The 18,592-nt window shown below is 37.7% G+C and overlaps 1 protein-coding gene across 1 annotated transcript; it reads right to left on the bottom strand.

The window, feature by feature from the left end:
- Positions 1-363: 363 nt before the first annotated feature.
- On the bottom strand, positions 364-12,089 carry LOC130081896 (uncharacterized). Its single transcript, XM_056246611.1, has 5 exons — positions 11,859-12,089; positions 7,773-8,141; positions 5,932-6,234; positions 5,156-5,327; positions 364-1,545 (listed from the first exon to the last, which is right to left on the bottom strand). The coding sequence occupies exons 2-5, from the start codon at positions 8,086-8,088 to the stop codon at positions 726-728; spliced, it is 1,611 nt and encodes a 536-aa protein (XP_056102586.1). The 5' UTR covers positions 8,089-8,141; positions 11,859-12,089; the 3' UTR covers positions 364-725.
- Between the last annotated feature and the right edge of the window lie 6,503 nt (positions 12,090-18,592).

The following is an 18,592-nucleotide window of genomic DNA, read 5'->3' as shown; positions in this document are numbered from 1 at the left end:
TGAAGACTGGAAGACACTGAAGGTTTGCATCACAGGAATAAATTACATTTTAAAATATACTAAAATAAGAAAAAGAGACTTCTTTCAAAAACATTACAAAATCTTACCAACCCTAACCTTTTGAACAGTAACGTATATGGATATATTATGTTCACAAAACAACTCATGGAACTGATTTCAAAGTATCTGTAATTGACCTTTCAGTGTGCACTACACTTAAATGTGCCTTAAAATTAACAGCTGTTTTTGTTTATTTTCTATGTTGCATTGAGATACTTTTCTCTTTGCCTTCAAAAGTCTTATGTAGGCCTAATGCCACTCCCCAGTGCTAAAAGACAGTCACCAGACATGATTTTTGGATGAAAAAGATATTTTTTTTATTTTTATATCAAGTCGGAAAGAAATAAAAAGCACCAAAGCCCTCGGGAATTCAATGTTCAATGAATCATAATAATCGCCGTCAATACCATTCACTGAGAAAGACCAGATGGGTGTCAGAAATCCTAAAAAGTCTATCATTCTTCTTTGCTGGACTGTATTGAAGGAGAGAACATTGCAGCCCTTCTTCTCAAAATGTCATAAGACATTTGAGTTTATTAACCCTAAAGTGGTCCAACGTCCCAGTCTGAACTACTTTTATTCAATCAAACAGTTTTTTGCAAAGCAGATTTTCTGTATTGGAAAGGCATGAAAGGCCACACACAACTGTGTCGTCACTCTCAGACTTAATCCAGGCTTCTCCACCTGTTCACATGACTTTCTAGCTCACACACTGTCTTAGTCTCTTGGGGCCCCTCTGGTCCCCACAAAAACGTCTTGGTAGTTTTCATTTTATTAGGCTGGGACCCCCTGTCAGTGCTCATTATTTTGGGGTGGGGGCTTCCTGGCGCCCCAGCCCTCGTTTTTAATAAGCAGGGATTTCCTTTTATTTCTATGGTATGTCGCATGTCATTCATCTGCCGCGTAAATCTGCTGTCATCACAGGCTTTTCTGGTCCTTGTTTTGGATCGGCAGGGTTCAGACGTCGTGCTGAAGCGATAGCCAAATGAAGTTCTGTAAAACGACGGCAGGACGCTAACAGAGGGAAAGGGATTTCTGTTCGTCTGGCTGGACGGGAACGTCAGAGGTGTAGCTGTGGCCGAAGAACGTGTTTTGGCATCATACGCTTTGTAAGAACTACTAATCGATATAGTCCTCCTATATATGCCTTCAGTCTTCTCTGTGACGACATATTCTGGCTCGTCCTCTAGGATATTAAAAGATCTGCCAATGTCACATTGACTTTCTGTGTTTTCTCGTTGTCTGTTGTCGTCTTGTTGGCGCCTCTCCTCCATCATGTCACTCTCAAAGGTTTCCTCTGGAGTATCGTTCTGTGTGTCATTCCGACAGGTATCTGTAATATCATATCGTGTGACATCTGCGAAATCATTTTGTCCTTCATCTTCTGTTTTGTTGATGGCGATGTCTTGTTTTTGGCTCTCCATGGTGATGTCATGCTCTCCGAGTTCCTCCGTGACGTCCTGGTTCTCGTGCACCTCTGAGCTGCTTTTAAGGAAAACAAATTGTCAACACTTGAAGGAAAAAAAGGTACATTGTAAAAAAAATGTTGCTGCAATTAGTTATAACAACAATAAATATCCAACTTAACGACTAAACTAAAGTTAACTAAACGTAATATTTTAAGTCAAGCACGAACACGTACTTTTTTAAGTCGAAACAACACATTATTTCTTATTCTAATGTTGAATTTTAAGTTAATCACAGCAAACCTTTTTACAGTGAGAAAACAGACATCACATCTTGTTTGGAAAATCCTGCGCACATGGACTATAAAGTTCACATATTTGTTCGTAGATTAAAACACTGTTTGTCTGGAGGGCAAAATCATTTTACAGCATATTACTTTTAAAACTATTTTGTTTTAGATGTCCAGAAGTCATAAAGAGTGATTACATCCTGAGGCTAAGTAAACCAGAAATCCCTTCTCGATTACAGCACCCCGGAGATCTGTGTTCAGAGAAAAGAGTTTTGCTAGCCTGGAACATGAGCAAAAGCCTAATGTGAAATTATATTTGCAGCCTGACCTACAGCTGTATTACAGCTGCTATGATACTGAAACATGAAGTGAACTATGTAGTCATGGGAAACTGAAAATATGTACAAGACAAAACGTACAGATTTCCATTGTAATGTGAGTAGATTGGAGATTAGCTCTATTGGCACTCTGCAAATGCTTTAACGGTACAGGTGGCATCAATACTTCATTAGGTTAATTAAGTCAGCGATGTGACTTATGCTGGCTGCGCTCATGTGTTTTGAAGGAGGCGTAGCTTTAGAGACGCTCTGAAGGGAGGGTGGGATCTTATGCTTTCAAAGATAGCGCAACGCTATCTCACGACCAATTCGTCCGAATCTGACGAGTGATTAAAAGATGGCTAATTCGTACGAATTCGTACGACCTCACTCGTACGAATTTGTACGATTTGTCTAAACCCGCGTGATGGGTAGGTTTAGGGGCGGGGTCAGGGGTAGGTCATTCGTACGAATTCATACGAATTGGGCAACTCGTCAAATATGTAGGCTACGATTTAGCAAAAATCATTCTGAATGAACAATTCGCACGACCTCACTCGTACGAATTGTTATGAATTAGCCAGCTTTTAATCACTCGTCAAATTCGGACGAATTGGTCGGGAGATCGGGTGATAGCTCGCTATTGCTATAGCCTCACCGAAAATTGCCTAACTTTAATTTATTTAAAAATACAATAAATGCAATTTATACATACATTACTTGAAGCACCTCTTCCATTATGAGCATGTTTTAGTTTCTGTACTAAAATAAAATTTGACATATTTTTGAGGAATAAAGTAAAAAATGTCAGAGTGATACAACTGTCCTGATATCAAATAGAAGAAAAAAAAAAGCCTAAATTCTTTTCATTAAAAGAATGCAATTCCTGAAAGAAGGAAAAACCTGAACATTTTTGGCATAATCTTTTATTATTATCTCTCAATATCTGTATGTATCAAATGTAATGTGGTGTGTAATGTTACGGGGTGTTCTGGGGGGTACAAATCACATTCCGGGGGGGTGGGGGAGGTTGTCGAAGTTCAGGGGAAATCAAAGTTCATCACAAGTAGCTTTTCCACAAGCTGAGATAAATAGGCTACTAATATATAGAAGGTGCACAATGTCATGTAGGCTACACATAAAAAACACAATCACGGAAACACACATGACACTAAAACAATGCAATAAACATGCATTTAGCATAGAATGTTGCATTACAAAATGTTATGTTTCATTTTTTAGAGGGTAACACAATGAAGATTATTCTTTATCATGGACATTCATTGACCCAATTACTGACTGTATATCAACTGAAATTTACTTGCGCTGGGTTGCATTATGAATGGGCCCCTTCCACCCTGGCCAAATGAATAGGCAATATCACAGACGACCTTAGTGGGACCCCCTCACCACAGGAGTCGAGACAATGTTCCTACCCTGACGACGGTTTACTTCATGTGTGAGCGTCAGGTTAATGCCATTCCTAGCATGAGTTCCTCTAGTATGTTGTGAGTTTCCATGGAAGTGAGAACATCATACTGTCACCAGCTGAATGGCAGACACTAACCACACGGCTTGCAATGTCACTTAATACTGCCTCTGTAGCACAGAGGACTCATGATATCACTCACGTATCCTTAGTAACCGCTCAAGGGGATGGATGGATGAGTCCAATATTTTTGGCATTCGAATATGCTAGCCATCTATTTCATTTCATGTAGTTTTTATTGTACAAGCACTTTGCACTTAATCTGATCTTACTTCCAAGGTGTCCGATACTGCCACATGTTGAAGAGACAAGGCTGGCAACCCATTGCTGTCAATGAGAAACCTTTGGCTTCGATAGAGTGCTGCAGGGTTCACTTATTTGTGTAGGCCAATCTGAAGTTAGCATCACCCTGTTTCCCTTGGCAAAAACCTAGTGGTGTCTGTCAGGAGTTAGTAAGCGGAGAAACACACGAGACAGGAGTAGCGAAATTCATCCATCTTGTTTAGTCTTCACTCTTCTCGTTCTCCACACACACATTACATCATTACACAACACTTCATAATAATAGGGACAACATAATTCACTCATGACCACAACAAACCTAATAGGATTTTTCCATTGGCGTTTGAATTACTGCATAAGTTAAGCTCTATGACCAACAAACGTGTATGTTTCTTACACATTTTGTAGAAGATAATCTTCATAAATGAACATAATTTTTATGAAATGTGAAGATAATCTTCACAAATGAACACCACTTTTATTAATTTTGAGGCCTAAATACAATCTTAGGCATTTTGTTTTGTTTGTTTTGCCCTAAAAAAGTATGTCATTCCTGCAGAACGCTATAGATTTACAAAGGGGAGTTTTATCGTTATGAAATTATATGTTGGGGAATAGTATTGGCACCATGACATATGTTGAGGTATGATTTTCACTTTGAACATCCACAATAATTTGAATAGCCTAAAATGTCCCTATTAGCCTAACCTAACAACTTTTCAATAAAACAACATTATATAAAACACGTAATTGGCTTTACAGATAAAAGTACAATAATGTCTTCCATAAAATTACAAATATTCCAAGTATTTTGAATCTATCACATTGTGTGAGTAACAGATTAATTACTGTATTGTTTATTTTTTTTTAATTATTAATTTTACTGTAGCACTTTGAGATTTGGTGTCAAATGTAAAGTGCTTTACAAATAAAATGTATTATTATTATTATTATTAATTAATTGATTAGCCTATCGCGTCCTTCAGCCCGATTCCTTCCTAACGCTCAAATTGCCGTCTGAAATAGAGTTACAATGCAAAATGCCATTGGCTCTAAAGTGTTTCATAATCTATAGTGAAATGCTAAAGTTTGTATTTTTCTTTAAAACGAAATGTGAGCAGAGGATTGTATGTTTTTTCGGAGCATTTGACTGCAGATCGTAATTGGAAGTGAGGTACAGTGTAATGAAAGATGAAGAAAACAACTGCAATGTTTTCAAAACACTATGCAATAGCGAGTGGGCGTTGATACTGTTTCCTATGCAAAGACGTTAGCCAATCAGTTAGTCTATCAGTTCAGGTTTAGTTTTACCTATTATCCTGTCCCGCAGCTGTGTCTTCTCCCTGGTCCTGTGGATGGTACGATGAAGGCAGGTAGAGATGTAGTGATGGGGTTAGATTGCCCTCAGTGAAATGTCCATGTGTATCTTGAAGGACATTTTGGTCATCTTTTTTTCTCCAGACAATTTTACACATGGGAGTTTCTCCATAAAGAATGAAATGATTGAGAATTAGTGTGTGAGAAATGGACTAAGAATGATTTTGTAAATTTGCCGCTCATGATAACTCTCTTGTAAGCTTTTGACACTATTTACTTTGAGAAGGGGAACAACAACGTTCTTCCGCTAGTTTACAACTTTGACCATGAGATCTTTGAGATGACGTAAACAATTTATGCAAACTCATGTTCACTGGTCAATGATTACACTTGTCTCAGATGCCACACAACACTCTCAGTGTGCCTTTGCTAAGCGAATAGCAGTTGAATGAGTTTTTCAAACATTATCTTTCATTTTGTAATTAAATATTTAATGGCGTGTAATTAATATGGAATAGCATTTGAAAAGTAAAAAGTGCATGTCCTGCATCAAGGGGTCAAAACGTTAGAAATGATTTGTTCAATCTTCACAAATGAACTTTTATGAATTTTGAAGCCTAAATACAATTTTCGTAATTTTTTATGGTTTTTGCCTACAAAAATAAGTCATCACTGCAGCACTCTATAGACTTATGTAAAGGGGAATTTTATCATCATGACATGTTGGGGGAATAATTTTGTCATTTGGTCTTATACAGAGAGTCTTATACCTGGTGTGCTTAGTGCTCGGCGTCCCATCTGATTCTCCAGTGGGACAGTGAAAGGCCGGTGGGTTGAATCCAGCGGGACTCTCTGTCTGTGTATACCGCTCCTCGCTCTCTCTCTGTCCTCTGTTCTTTTTATCGCAGTGTATGATTCCCATACCCTCAGTTCACCCTCTTTTTCAAAACAGTCTCTACTGCATTTCTGTCTCCTTGCAGAAGAGGAATGAGGTCTGTCTTTCTTGTCTTTATGAGGTGATGATGTGGAGCAGTTGGAGGGTCGTGGTGACAGGACACATCGCACTCCACATGCTGCGAGAACATAAACAGAGATCTTGATTAATAGGGTTTAAACGTCTTTAACTGCAGCTGCTGCCAGCATCAGATGAATCTTGGTCAAGTATTAGGCATATTTATTTAACTGTTAAGTAGCCGGATAATAGGCAGGATAGTGTATATTAGTATCGCAGGCTGACTGTACATTTTCCCTCGCATAATATACAGTAAATATGGAATAATTGATGAAGGGCAGTTGCATTTTTGAAAAAATAATGCACAAAGGTGGCAATGCAGTCACAATGTAAAGTGGAGTCCAATAGATAATAAAAGGTCATTTAAATTGTTCGTCATCTTTATCCTATTATTTGCCATATTTAATTGCTTGGTCAATATATTTTTGGGTTTTGGTTAATTTGCTGTTTTTGGGGCTTTTGAAATAGCTAAAATATTTTGGCGAAGTGATATGGAACTAACTACAATGTAAAAAAAAAATATATGATCAATAAGTTATGAGTTAAAATCAATAAGTTAAAAAAAAAAATTTAAAGTCAGTTTAATGTAATTTAAGTTTAAATGACTTAAACATCCAAGTTGATTGTACTTAAAAATGTAAGGCAAGATTTATTTTTATTTTTTACAGTATTTGTGTCATTGGTTCCTTGTTTTGTTTGTGTTCCCGTGCTTTTGTTTTGTGACTTTTAGTTTGACTTTTGGTTTCCTGTGCGCTATTTTGTAGTCCCTTTGTAGTTTTCTTGTTAATTAGTTCCCTGATTGTGTCCAGGTGTGTCTTGTTAGTCTATTACCCTGTGGGTATATAAACCCCAGTGTTTCCTGTGTTCATAGTCAGGTCTTTTCTTTCCATAGCTGTTTTGTTGGTGTTCTTAATTATTGTTTCCTTAGTTTTTAGATGTTCTTCTCCTTGTTTTTGGTTGTTTTGTTAATAAATGATTAATGCAATTGGATACTGTCCTGCATCTTTAAAGTTCATCTTTGCATAGAAAATTATTGTCTTAGAACATTCAACCAATCAGAAGCAAGCATCCAACTGCCCAGTGCTATATGATATGATATGATATATCATGTCATATCATATCATATCATATCATATCATATCATATCATATCATATCAAGCAATACAATACAATACAATACAATACAATAAATACTTTAGATTAGGGTCCAATTCTCACTAACTTGCTTATTAGCATGCATATGACTAGGATATTGGCTGTTCATTAGTACTTATAAAGCACATATTAATGCGTTATTCTGCATGACCTTATTCTACATCCCTTAATCCTACCCAATACCTAAACTTAACAACTACTTCACTAACTATTAATAAGCCATAATTAGGAGTTTATTGAGGCAAAAGTAATAGTTAATAGTTAGTTAACAGTGAATAATATAATATAATATAATATAATATAATATAATATAATATAAAATAAATACACCACATCTGTTTAATTGGTGTACAAAATCCCATTAAGCATGTGTAATGCAGTGTTTAAATATATATTTAATACTTAAACATTTTGCTCACATTTTAGAAAAGCATTGAGATTACCTATGAGCAGAGCTTTTTTGCCTGTGAATGATTTCTTGGAGGTTTTCTCTGAGAGGTTTCTTGAATCTTTAAAGGACCTCCCCTGAAGCATGCCGTTGCTATAGGCATCAGTGTTTGGAGAAGATGATCCATGTTGATGTATTGGAAATGTTTTAAGAGGTGAGACCCCTCTCTGGTTTGTGACTTGGAGCTGCAGTCTTTGTTTCAATATAGAGTTCCATGCCATTGAGCCTGCTGTTCTGATGGATCCTGTGTGGTCTCTGAAACGTCTCACGGGACAGAAACGCATCGCATGGCTGCGCCCATTTCTGTTCATGGGTCAACAAGGGGAACCTCACTGAATCTAAAGTGATTGCTTACAAGTTACACCTAGAGAATGTAAGAAGAAAGAACGAGAGAGAAAACATAGTCATAACAAATTTCTGTCATTTCTCTTTGTATTACTTTTTAAACTATGTACTGTACTTTAACAAAATAATGATGCGTTTAAGAACATATTTCTATAAAAGGGTATATCAGACTTCCAGAAATATGTTATGGTCAAACTCAACTTTATTAATAATGACTTGATTATTTACACAATAGAAAGAATATGAACATGATGCAACCCAACAGGATGAAAATAAAGAGCTTTATTTACCCACTGCTTAGTTAGAGATTATGAGTGAATTTACGTGAGAACATCAACTTGAAATGAATTTTGATTTTCTTTTTAACCATATTTGGAAATTTTATTATCATTCTAATTTCTATAACGGAATGGAATGTATGGAGCCACTAGGGAGGGAAATTTATATATCAATGGGTTTGTGTTTATTGCCAAACTTGTGCATTCTCTCACAAAACTTTTGCAAGCAAAGTGAACAGAAAACTAGTGTTGTGAATAACATGAGATGAGAGGACTATGTCTGTGTCCAAAATCGTATAATAGGTACTTCTTTTGAATAAGTAATTACTTTGCGACTGCTAACAAGTATGTTTTGTATAGTATGAATGTGTATATGACTGTGATCCGGACAAATGCTGCCATTGTCATTTGACCTACCAGTGTCAGTTGCATCATTTCATTCACAACTCCTCTCCCATGGCCTCATGGGATAGGAAAGTGTTCATTGTATGAGAATCCAAAGTTTATTGGGGGAACGCAATAGTTTGAAAGTGAAAAACTTGGTTTGTTCACCCAAAAATGAAGATCATAATGAAATCTGAGAGCTTTCTGTCCCTCCATTGATAGTCTATGCAACTACAAGACCCACAAAGGTAGTAAAGACATTGTTAAAGTAATCCATGTGACTCCAGTGGTTTAACCTCAATTTTATGGAGCGATGCTTTTGGAGTTTTGTTTCTGTTTGCAGAAAAATATAATTTACCACTTTATTTACAAAATATTAATCTCCAACGCACGTTCCCGAGAGCACCAATGCATGTTGACGCGAATTAGCCACCTCGTAAAATCTGTACGAATTGCCGTGAGATCGGGTTGGTGGTTACGTAGACTGTCAATGGAGGGACAGAACACTCTCAGATTTCATTTAAAAGATCTTCATTTGTGTTCTGAAGATGAACGAAAAGTCTTACAGATTTGGAACAACATGACGGTGAGTAATTAGTGACAGAATTTTCATTTTTGGGTGAACTAACCCTTTTTTATCCAATGTATAAAGACATAAAATGGGGTATGTAAAATATACTAAAATGAGGACTGACCCTGCTAAACCTGGATTATCTGTCAGTTGGTGCTGTCAGTATGACTCATTTAAGGAATGTAAGTCCCAGCTGCATCTGCTGCCTGCACGGAACCCATGTGCTCTCTGCGGACAACCCTCTTGCTCAGCGTTTTGATGTTTTATGATTTTGGACAGTCAGTTAAGCTCTAATCCCACGATGAAAAGGCTTCAGGATGGCATATGGAATGTGAAGTCAACTGTAACACCAATAAGGGCTTCATCATTAGTCTTTAATTTGCTCAAGTTGTGCGGCTTTGATTTTCTGTCTGTGCCACATATTGTAGCAAGACGTTCAGACAAACTTTAGGCAATTCGACATTATAAACAACTGCTTTCCCAAATTAACTTTTTTTAGCTGCTTTTAATGTTTTGCATGCATCCATATACTCATCGTATACTGTCTAAACAACACATTCTCATCCCAAGGCGTCATCTAACTGACACTTTTGACCATGCGTCAACATGCCGATGCACATGGTACCCTTTAAGCGTCAATATGAGACGCTCATCCTCGGGCGTCATCTAACTGACGCTTTTGACCATGCGTCAACATGCCGACGCACATGGTACCCCTTAAGCGTCAATATGAGACGCTCATCCTCGGGCGTCATCTAACTGACGCTTTTGACCATGCGTCTAAATCCGACGCACATGGCACCCTTTAGCGTCAGTTAGATGACGCTTCCGTTATGGGTAGGTTTAGGTCTGGGGTAGGGTTAGGGTTAGACCACTAGGAGGCGCGTCTCATATTGACGCTTGGGGTACCATGTGCATCGGCATGTTGACGCATGGTCAAAAGCGTCAGTTAGATGACGCCTTGGGATGAGAACGGGCTGGTCTAAAGGTTTACCTTCCATTGATTTTACTTTAAAATCGTGCTTTAAAATAATATACTTAAAGGACAAGTTCGGTATTTTACACTTAAAGCCCTGTTTCAAGATCGTTTCTGATGAAATAGAACGGTTAAGATTAAAATTTGGACACATGCTGCTTTCCCGAGAAATTTCAGTTTCTGTGGTTGCACCACCCCCACCTCTACAATGGTTGCATAGGTGCACAGAAACAATCCTTCCTAAAACGCATTAAACTTAAGTTTACAAAGACGTTAAACTCACCGAGTGGTCTGGGGTGTTCACTGATATGCTCACACAAAAATCGCTGCAAAAGATGCTTTCCAACAGGTTTTATCGTAGTTTTTGAACAACTCCATTTGACTTGACTTGGACAAAAACTACGATAAAACCTGTTGGAAAGCATCTTTTGCAGCGATTTTTGTGCACATATGCAACCATTGTAGAGGTGGGGGAGGTGCAACTACAGAAACCGAAATTTCTAGGGACAGCAGCATGTGTCCAAATTTTTATCTTAACCGTTCTATTTCATCAGAAACGATCTTGAAACAGGGCTTTAAGTGTAAAATACCGAACTTGTCCTTTAAGTCCGAACTGAATGTAATATTTTCAGAGACTTAAATGCATGTTATTTGTGACTAAATGAAACTTAGCCTATAGTTTAAACTGATACTAAATGAATAGTGTTTTTTAAAACCAAATTATGACTTCAGTACATATGTAATTTCAAAATTACTATTGTCACTAAAATATTTGTTTAAAGTCCACTGTCGAATGTACAGACAAGCATTTATGGGAACTAAAATATTATTTTATTTTATTTCTATTGAAACTTGTATTTCATGTATTTATTTTGTAAAATTTAGTACAAATTAGGTGCAATTTAGTACAAATACATTTTAGATGTAAAACTACAGTTAAAATTATAATCAAGCACATGTCCTTTAGTACACATCAAAATAAGTGTTCTTAAAAGCATGCCAAAAAAAAAAATTAAAACATAATGATTTTACTTTAAGGTGAAACTTTTAATTTAACATTATTGCAAAGTGCTTAAGTGTGATAAAAAAAAAACATAGTATTGCACTCTCTTTAAAAACACATACGTGGCCTTTTATTTACGTAATATTATTTTGTCTTTAAATTATATTGACATTCAACACAATTAAGTGCACTCCTTTTTCACAAGGTTTGCTTTGAAATCATCTCCTGTAATACATTGTTTGCAGCTTTTACAATGAATCTCTGTGATGTGTGGAATAGATGGAAATACATGGAGGGCCTTCAATACACCATTCTCATGCACCCTCAAAATACACAACATCTGTATATCCTTAAATTATCCACCAACCAAAGAGATAAATACGTTCTCTTTCATGCGGCCCAACCCTGAAAAGGGATTGTTCATGAAAACCCCATGGTTCCTTTGAGAAACGGGAAAACGTGTAGGAAGATTTCCATACAGGCTTCAATCGGTTTGTTTGAGAAGGTTGCAGTTGCACTCTTACCTGCCAGTAAAGTTAAGGTCCGAAAATGGTTCCTCTGCTTTTGCACAGTGTTTTAAACTCCAGTTCAAAAGTATAGATGTCTCTTTGTTGAAGGTTTGACCATCTTTGGAGTTTCCTAGGGAACTTGCAGCTTTGATTTGTGTTTTGGTTTAGTGTCTGGTGGCAAAGGTGAATGAGCAAGACCCATTATGTCGTCAATGGATACAACAACAAAACCTTGCATGAGCTCCATGTAATTATGTGTTTCAGTGATAAACCAGGGCGCAGTTTCAAATCCGAATGCTCAGCGTTTCCATGATTTCAGAACCTATTCCAGACAAATGTGTTCCGAATATCTATGCATCTGTGATCCACATTCTGTGCAATTTATTCGAAAGCTTTAGCAAACTACAAAAACACCATCTAAAGATTGTGAAACATATGGATTAACATTCTGCATGTTCGTTCCCCCTTCCCCACCCATTGTTAAACTGTCAGGGCATGATGATGGCTGCTAGCTAAGAAAAGCATGTTTTCGATTTATAAGCATGTGTGTTCATTCCAATAACATGTACCTTTGATTCCAATATAAATAATGATTTGTCCATCTATTACAATTATGTTGCCTGATAGTCTAAAGTCTGAATTTTGATTTAAATGTTAAGTGTTTTGTCTCATTCTTGAGTCTCATTTACTCGACAAATCTGTCTGTCAGTACACTGGCCAACGCAATTCCCCATGATCCTTTGGGGCTGCTGACTTATGTCAATTCTACAAACGTACATTACCTTGCAGTACAAGTGACGCCATCTCCTTTGAGAGTATGCTTACAAAACAAGTTTGAATAGATATACTGGAATGTGATTTTTAAATGTTGGCAAGCATAATAAAATCACTCCGTCTGATGTGTTTTTACAATGAGGGAAATGTGTTTTAATCATTTTAAGGTCTGGTTTTATTCTTTCAACGCCCTAGATCAAATATAAACTGAGTATTTAAAAAAAAACGGGTTTATAATATAAATAACATATTTAAAAAATAAATAAAATATATGTATTAAATCAACAATAAATGAAAAAAATATATAAAATGAATTAAAGTGAAAATTTTTATATTTTTCTTTCAAATGTCTCTCTCTCTCTGTGCTCTTTGTTTAATGGCAACATTCCCAACGTTGGCCAACACTAACATTAGCATTATGAAGTGAATGTCTCAACATATTATGGATGGATTTACAGTACACTTTATCCAGTGGGTCAAGTTTTTGCTTTTTCATCCAAATGCTCTTTCTTTTCTTCACACTTCTGTTGATTTTGACACATGGAGCCAAGCCTGCTGCTATATAAATATGCTATCATGTGTATTATCAGTACCATGTTGCATTGAAACTGCCCACTGGCGGTGAAAACAGATACTAACAGTTCTTCAGTGATCTTCTTTATTATTTTAGCAGTAAAGCATGACACGCATTCTTTTTTTAATGTGATTTGCTTGGTGCTGTGCTTGAGTTGGATAATATCAACGAGAACCCTATTGCACAGTTTATGCTCACTGTGTCAGTGGCTCGCTCGTACTTCCTCTACATTTCAGATGGATCAAAGAAGACAGTTGGCGATGGATTCAATGAGGGAAGTCTCGGGGTGAGGAATGCAACGAACACTCACTGTATCGACTTCAATATCATCTCAAACAAACAGTTCGGTGCTGTAGAAATTCAAGCAGCACATAGTACAGCCAGAGGCTTATGATATAGATCTCTTATGAATGTCCATTTCATTTTTCAACACTTAGTTTGAGGTCTAACATGCATCAGGCTCCCTCAACTGACCTCCTTGGATAGATTCAACATCCAATATGTTCAGGCTCAGAAAGGAGTTCACAATCTATAACAGTGTTTCCTATTCCTGCCCTGTAGGTCCTCAAACTCAGAGCCTCAATGGACATGAATGGGAATCGCTCCCCTATACGATTTAAAACATGCTTTATTAAAGGTTTAAAAGGTATGTCCTGATTTTGCCGAGTTAAACGTGTTCCTGGGTCAACATATTTGGTTGATCCTGGAACTACATTACTATGGAAGCTTATGTGTAGCAATATTCAATTTGAAATGTAATATGCAAAATGATAATGAAATATGTAAAATGACAATGCAATATGTAAAATGGCAATGCATTTCTGTATTTAAATTTACATTTTTCATTACATTTGTGCAACGTTTGGTGCAAAATGAAAATGATAATTCAATTATATAATTTACATTTGCCATTTCATACATATGTTTTAATATGTAAATTGAATACATATTTTAACGCTTTATAAGTTGCAAAATTAAAATGAAAATGTATTAAAGAAATTATTAGATCTGTTTAAAATGTTCAAGCAAAAACTGTAGCAAAATGATCATTTAAATGTTATTTTTCTTAATTGCATTTACACTCACAGTTAAGACACTTGCGATTGCATTTTCATTAAATGTCTCGCAATGAATGTAGCAAAATTCAATGTGCAAATTGAAAATGCATTCCGAGCCGATCACGCCCCTGCCCCGCCCCCTCCCGCTCTTGTCAATCACTGCATCAAGGCGGAGCTCGGCAACATTTTGAGGTGTTGGAAGGAAACATGGCGGCGGCAGAGCTGGTACGAGCGTAAATTTACTGGCAGATGAAGGGGAGCGTGAACACTAACAGAGAAATTGTAGTGTTTCCGAAGATTATTACGCGTCTGCAGGTGATAGAACAAGTGCGTTGTTGGACGGTCTGGGAGAATGTTCTGCCTTATCACCCGTTTGATGTCAACATTATGCTGCGCTGTTGTTATCTGATGCAGGACTCTGTTAATGATGGTTTCGTTTTGTATTAAATATTCTCATTGTCTGTTACACATATGCTTAACTTCATTCTTATTACTATTAACTATAATTACCCAATAATGTTGTAGATCCTACAGGTTTTCTTTGCAAATGCACCTAGGGGAGAGCGGGGTAATGTGAGACATCGGGTAATGTGAGACACCCCCTGTATCTAGTCAACGGAACACATTTGTGGTCATGTGACCATTATGTTTTCAAGCCCATCCCATTTCCCCTTGGCCATGAAGGAGAGGACCTCATGATGCTGTGATAAGTTTTTTTTTTCACAAAAATATTGTTTTTGCATGTAAAAGTAAATTTTCTTGCTGTCAACTTAATCAACTGTTGTGCCAAAGCAAATTGATTCAGGTAGAAAAACTTATATCATACATGTTGATGAACTATTAACATATAAAACCATGTGATGATGCTAGCTGAAGAGTATCCTGAATTACTAAGAGAGATTGTTTTTTTCTAAAATGTGGCAGTGGGGTAAAGTGAGACAAATGCTGTGGGGTAAAGTGAGACATGAGGCACAAGTTAAGTTTAGTCTTAAACATATTTTAATGTAATATTACATTACATATGTTTTATTTTTTAATGTCATAAACATTGTAGAAAAGCCATCATGCCAAGGTAATACACCAGGAAGACAACCCGGGGAAAAACACCCCTCGAGGAGATGGAGAGTGCAGCCGCTGAGGTCAAGGAAGGAAAGAAGTCTATAAGAGCAGCTGCAAGGGATAGAAACATTGACAAGCCTGACAAGATATTGAGGAGGAGAAGCCCTGTTTTAAAAATGTGGAATATTGAAGCCAAAATTTTAAAAACGCAGTGCAGATGCACAGCAGACTCAGATGAACGGCTAGTGCGGTCATTGTATGTGCTGCGGCAACTGCACAAACCTATGGCGAGGCGGCTCAGACGCAAGAACCAATAAGGCTGCTTCGCGCCCTGGCGTGTCAGAGCCCTCCAGAATGGGTGTGGCCTAAGCCTTTACATTGGCCAGTTCAGCCAAAGGTAGTCGACTGAAGCGACCCCCTGATCAAAGCCACATACACTTTGAACGTGGAGGGGGTACGACCCGTGTCCAAACGCCCTTGTAAGAAGGCGAGTATACTCAATACTTTGCACAAATAGGGGTCCAGGCCCCGTGCAGCGCACCAGCCAGAAAATACCACCCATTTCTGAGCGTAGAGGCGTCTAGTTGACGGCGCTCTTGCCTCAGTGATCGTTTTCAGCACCCTTTCCCGGGAGACAGCCGGGTATCCGTTGAGGGACCATACATAAAGGGCCCACAAGTCGGGACGGGACGGCAGATTAATCGGTTTGGCTGCGTGAGGAGGTCTCTCCTCAGCCGAACCGGCCATGGGGCTGTTTCCAGCAGCTGTACCAGCACAGAGAACCATGACTGGGTCTTCCAGAGAGGTGCTATTAGTAGCATTGCGCACTTGCTCTCCCTGATCCGTTCGATGACCTGTGGTAACATCGTGACCGGAGGAAATGCATACAGCGGGCGGCTCGGCCAATCGTGGGCAAGCACGATTGAGAAAGATATTCGGCAATGAGCGTTGTCTTCTGAGGCGAAGAGGTCGACCTCTGCCTCGCCGAAGATGCTCAATATTAGCTGAACCGTCTGTGGGTGAAGAGACCATTCCCCTGGGGGAACCTTGGTTCAGGATGCCTGGCACATGCGCCGCCCTTAGGGAGCGCAGGTTGTGCTGAGCCCATAAGATGAGGTTTTTGGCCATGGCATGCAGGTTGTTTGACCTGAGACAGCCCTAGCGATTTATATAGGACACCACTGCAATGTTGTCCGTCCGGACCAGGATGTGGTGGCCTATTAAGTACGGGAGAAAGGCTTTCAGCGATAGAGCGACTGCTCTCATCTCTAGACAGTTTATATGTAGGCGCTTCTCCAGGCTTGACCATAGGCCAGAGACGAGCCGGCCCTTGTAAAGGGTCCCCCAACCTAGGTTGGAGGCATTTGTCGAGATCACTTTTCTCCTTGTAACCACACCCATACTTACTCCTGACTGATACCAGTCGTCTGCTTTCCAGGGAGCCAGGGCTCTGATAAAAAGTAAGTGGATCAGTTTACCCCCCGCTGGTTCACTTTACCCCCTTGATTTCTCTGGTCTGTCTCAGTTTACCCCTAAGCTGGGGTAAAGTGAGACACAAGACCACTTTTTAAAAAACAATCATATTTTCACTGCCCTTCGTCCTGAATACATTCTGATAATTTCCATTGCTAGGAAACATCCTGAATTAATGGGAAATGTGTAAATTTTACTGATATATCATTTTAGCTCGCTTAGAGGAGAGCAAATGTAAAAAATGTCTCACTTTACCCCACTCTCTAAAATCACAGAATATGACGGGTCAAATTCATAGCTACCAAAAAATTTGACCGCTCTTTATTTCTTCATAACTGACTGTAATGTTCAACAAAGTGTGATGTTTAACCATCTCCCTTTTCTATTTTATAAAGCATATTGGTCAGATATTTATAAATATATAGGGTCATCACTCATCACGGAATCTGCCGGGTTTTGATGTCATCGTCTATAATTGGTCTTATATTTTAAAAACCGAACCCGCACAAACAAAACTTTAACCGGCACAAACGAACGAGACTATTTTATTTGGAGGATGTGGGGGGCCGGGTGACCTCAGAATGACCTACAAATATTCTTTAAATATCTAAAAAATCGAAGCAGCACAAACAATAAAGCAAAGTAACAGCACAAATGAAGTAAAAACGATTGAGCCTATTTTGCCAACGTTTTGCATTGGTTGGGGGCGGGGCCAACTTCACGCAGTGATTGACAAGAGCGGGAGGGGGCGGGGCAGGGGCGTGATCGGCTCGGAATGCATTTTTAATTTGCACATTGAATTTTGCTACATTCATTGCGGGACATTTAATGAAAATGCAATTACAAGTGTCTTAACTGTGAATGTAAATGCAATTAAGAAAAATAACATTTAAATGATCATTTTGCTACAGGTTTTGCTTGAACATTTTAAACAGATCTAATAATTTCTTTAATACATTTTCATTTTAATTTTGCAACTTATAAAGCGTTAAAATATGTATTCAATTTACATATTAAAACATATGTATGAAATGGCAAATGTAAATTACATAATTGAATTATCATTTTCATTTTGCACCAACCGTTGCACAAATGTAATGGAAAATGTAAATTTAAATACAGAAATGCATTGCCATTTTACATATTGCATTGTCATTTTACATATTTCATTATCATTTTGCATATTACATTTCAAATTGAATATTGCTACACTAGGGGTGGAACGGTACACAGAAGTCACGGTTCGGTTCATACCTCGGTTCAGACATCACGGTTCGGTACGATTTCGGTACAATGGAGTGAAAAGCAAAGCAAAAATGCAGAAGGCATTTTTATAAATGTCTTAAACCTTGTATTTTTTTAAATAAGTTTTATTAATAAAGGCATAGAACCAGTTTATTTGTAGTGCACTGACAGTAGTTTTATATAATTAGTTTATTAATTAAATTATTAAAAAGACGAAAAGACCTTGAGATATGTTTGGTAATTGTACCTGAATGAATTTAAAATTAATTTGCTATTTCAGATCAAGATATTTGTTTTCCTTCATTTTAATTAACTAACTTTATTCTCATCTGAATTATAAATAATTGATTTCCGTATAAAATAATACTACCATAAAAACTTTTGTTAACAGTTGTAGGTTACAGTTTGACAAGAGTTTAGAGTGTGACAAAAGCACAATGTTGTGTTTTATTGCCAGTGTACACAAATATAAGTAAACAATTTGCAGTTTTAATGATGTCCTGTATGAAAAAAGTGACGGAGTATGTTTTTACGTTTCCACTGTTCGATCGCCCGTGCCTCTCTCT

Source organism: Rhinichthys klamathensis, unplaced genomic scaffold, assembly GCF_029890125.1.
Source record: "Rhinichthys klamathensis goyatoka isolate OS25496 unplaced genomic scaffold, OSU_Roscu_1.1 h1tg000040l_1, whole genome shotgun sequence".
Taxonomy (NCBI): domain Eukaryota; kingdom Metazoa; phylum Chordata; class Actinopteri; order Cypriniformes; family Leuciscidae; genus Rhinichthys; species Rhinichthys klamathensis.
This window is presented reverse-complemented; position numbering and strand designations above follow the sequence as displayed.

Bases quoted from the DNA above. Each gene is read 5' to 3' on its own strand.
- LOC130081896 (XM_056246611.1), bottom strand. From the start codon at position 8,088: ATGAACAGAAATGGGCGCAGCCATGCGATGCGTTTCTGTCCCGTGAGA. The intron at 5,328-5,931 runs GTATAAGACTCT...TTCTTTATGGAG, and splicing joins CCGAGCACTAAGCACACCAG to AAACTCCCATGTGTAAAATT. The intron at 1,546-5,155 runs GTAAAACTAAAC...TTTCCTTAAAAG, and splicing joins GCTGCGGGACAGGATAATAG to CAGCTCAGAGGTGCACGAGA.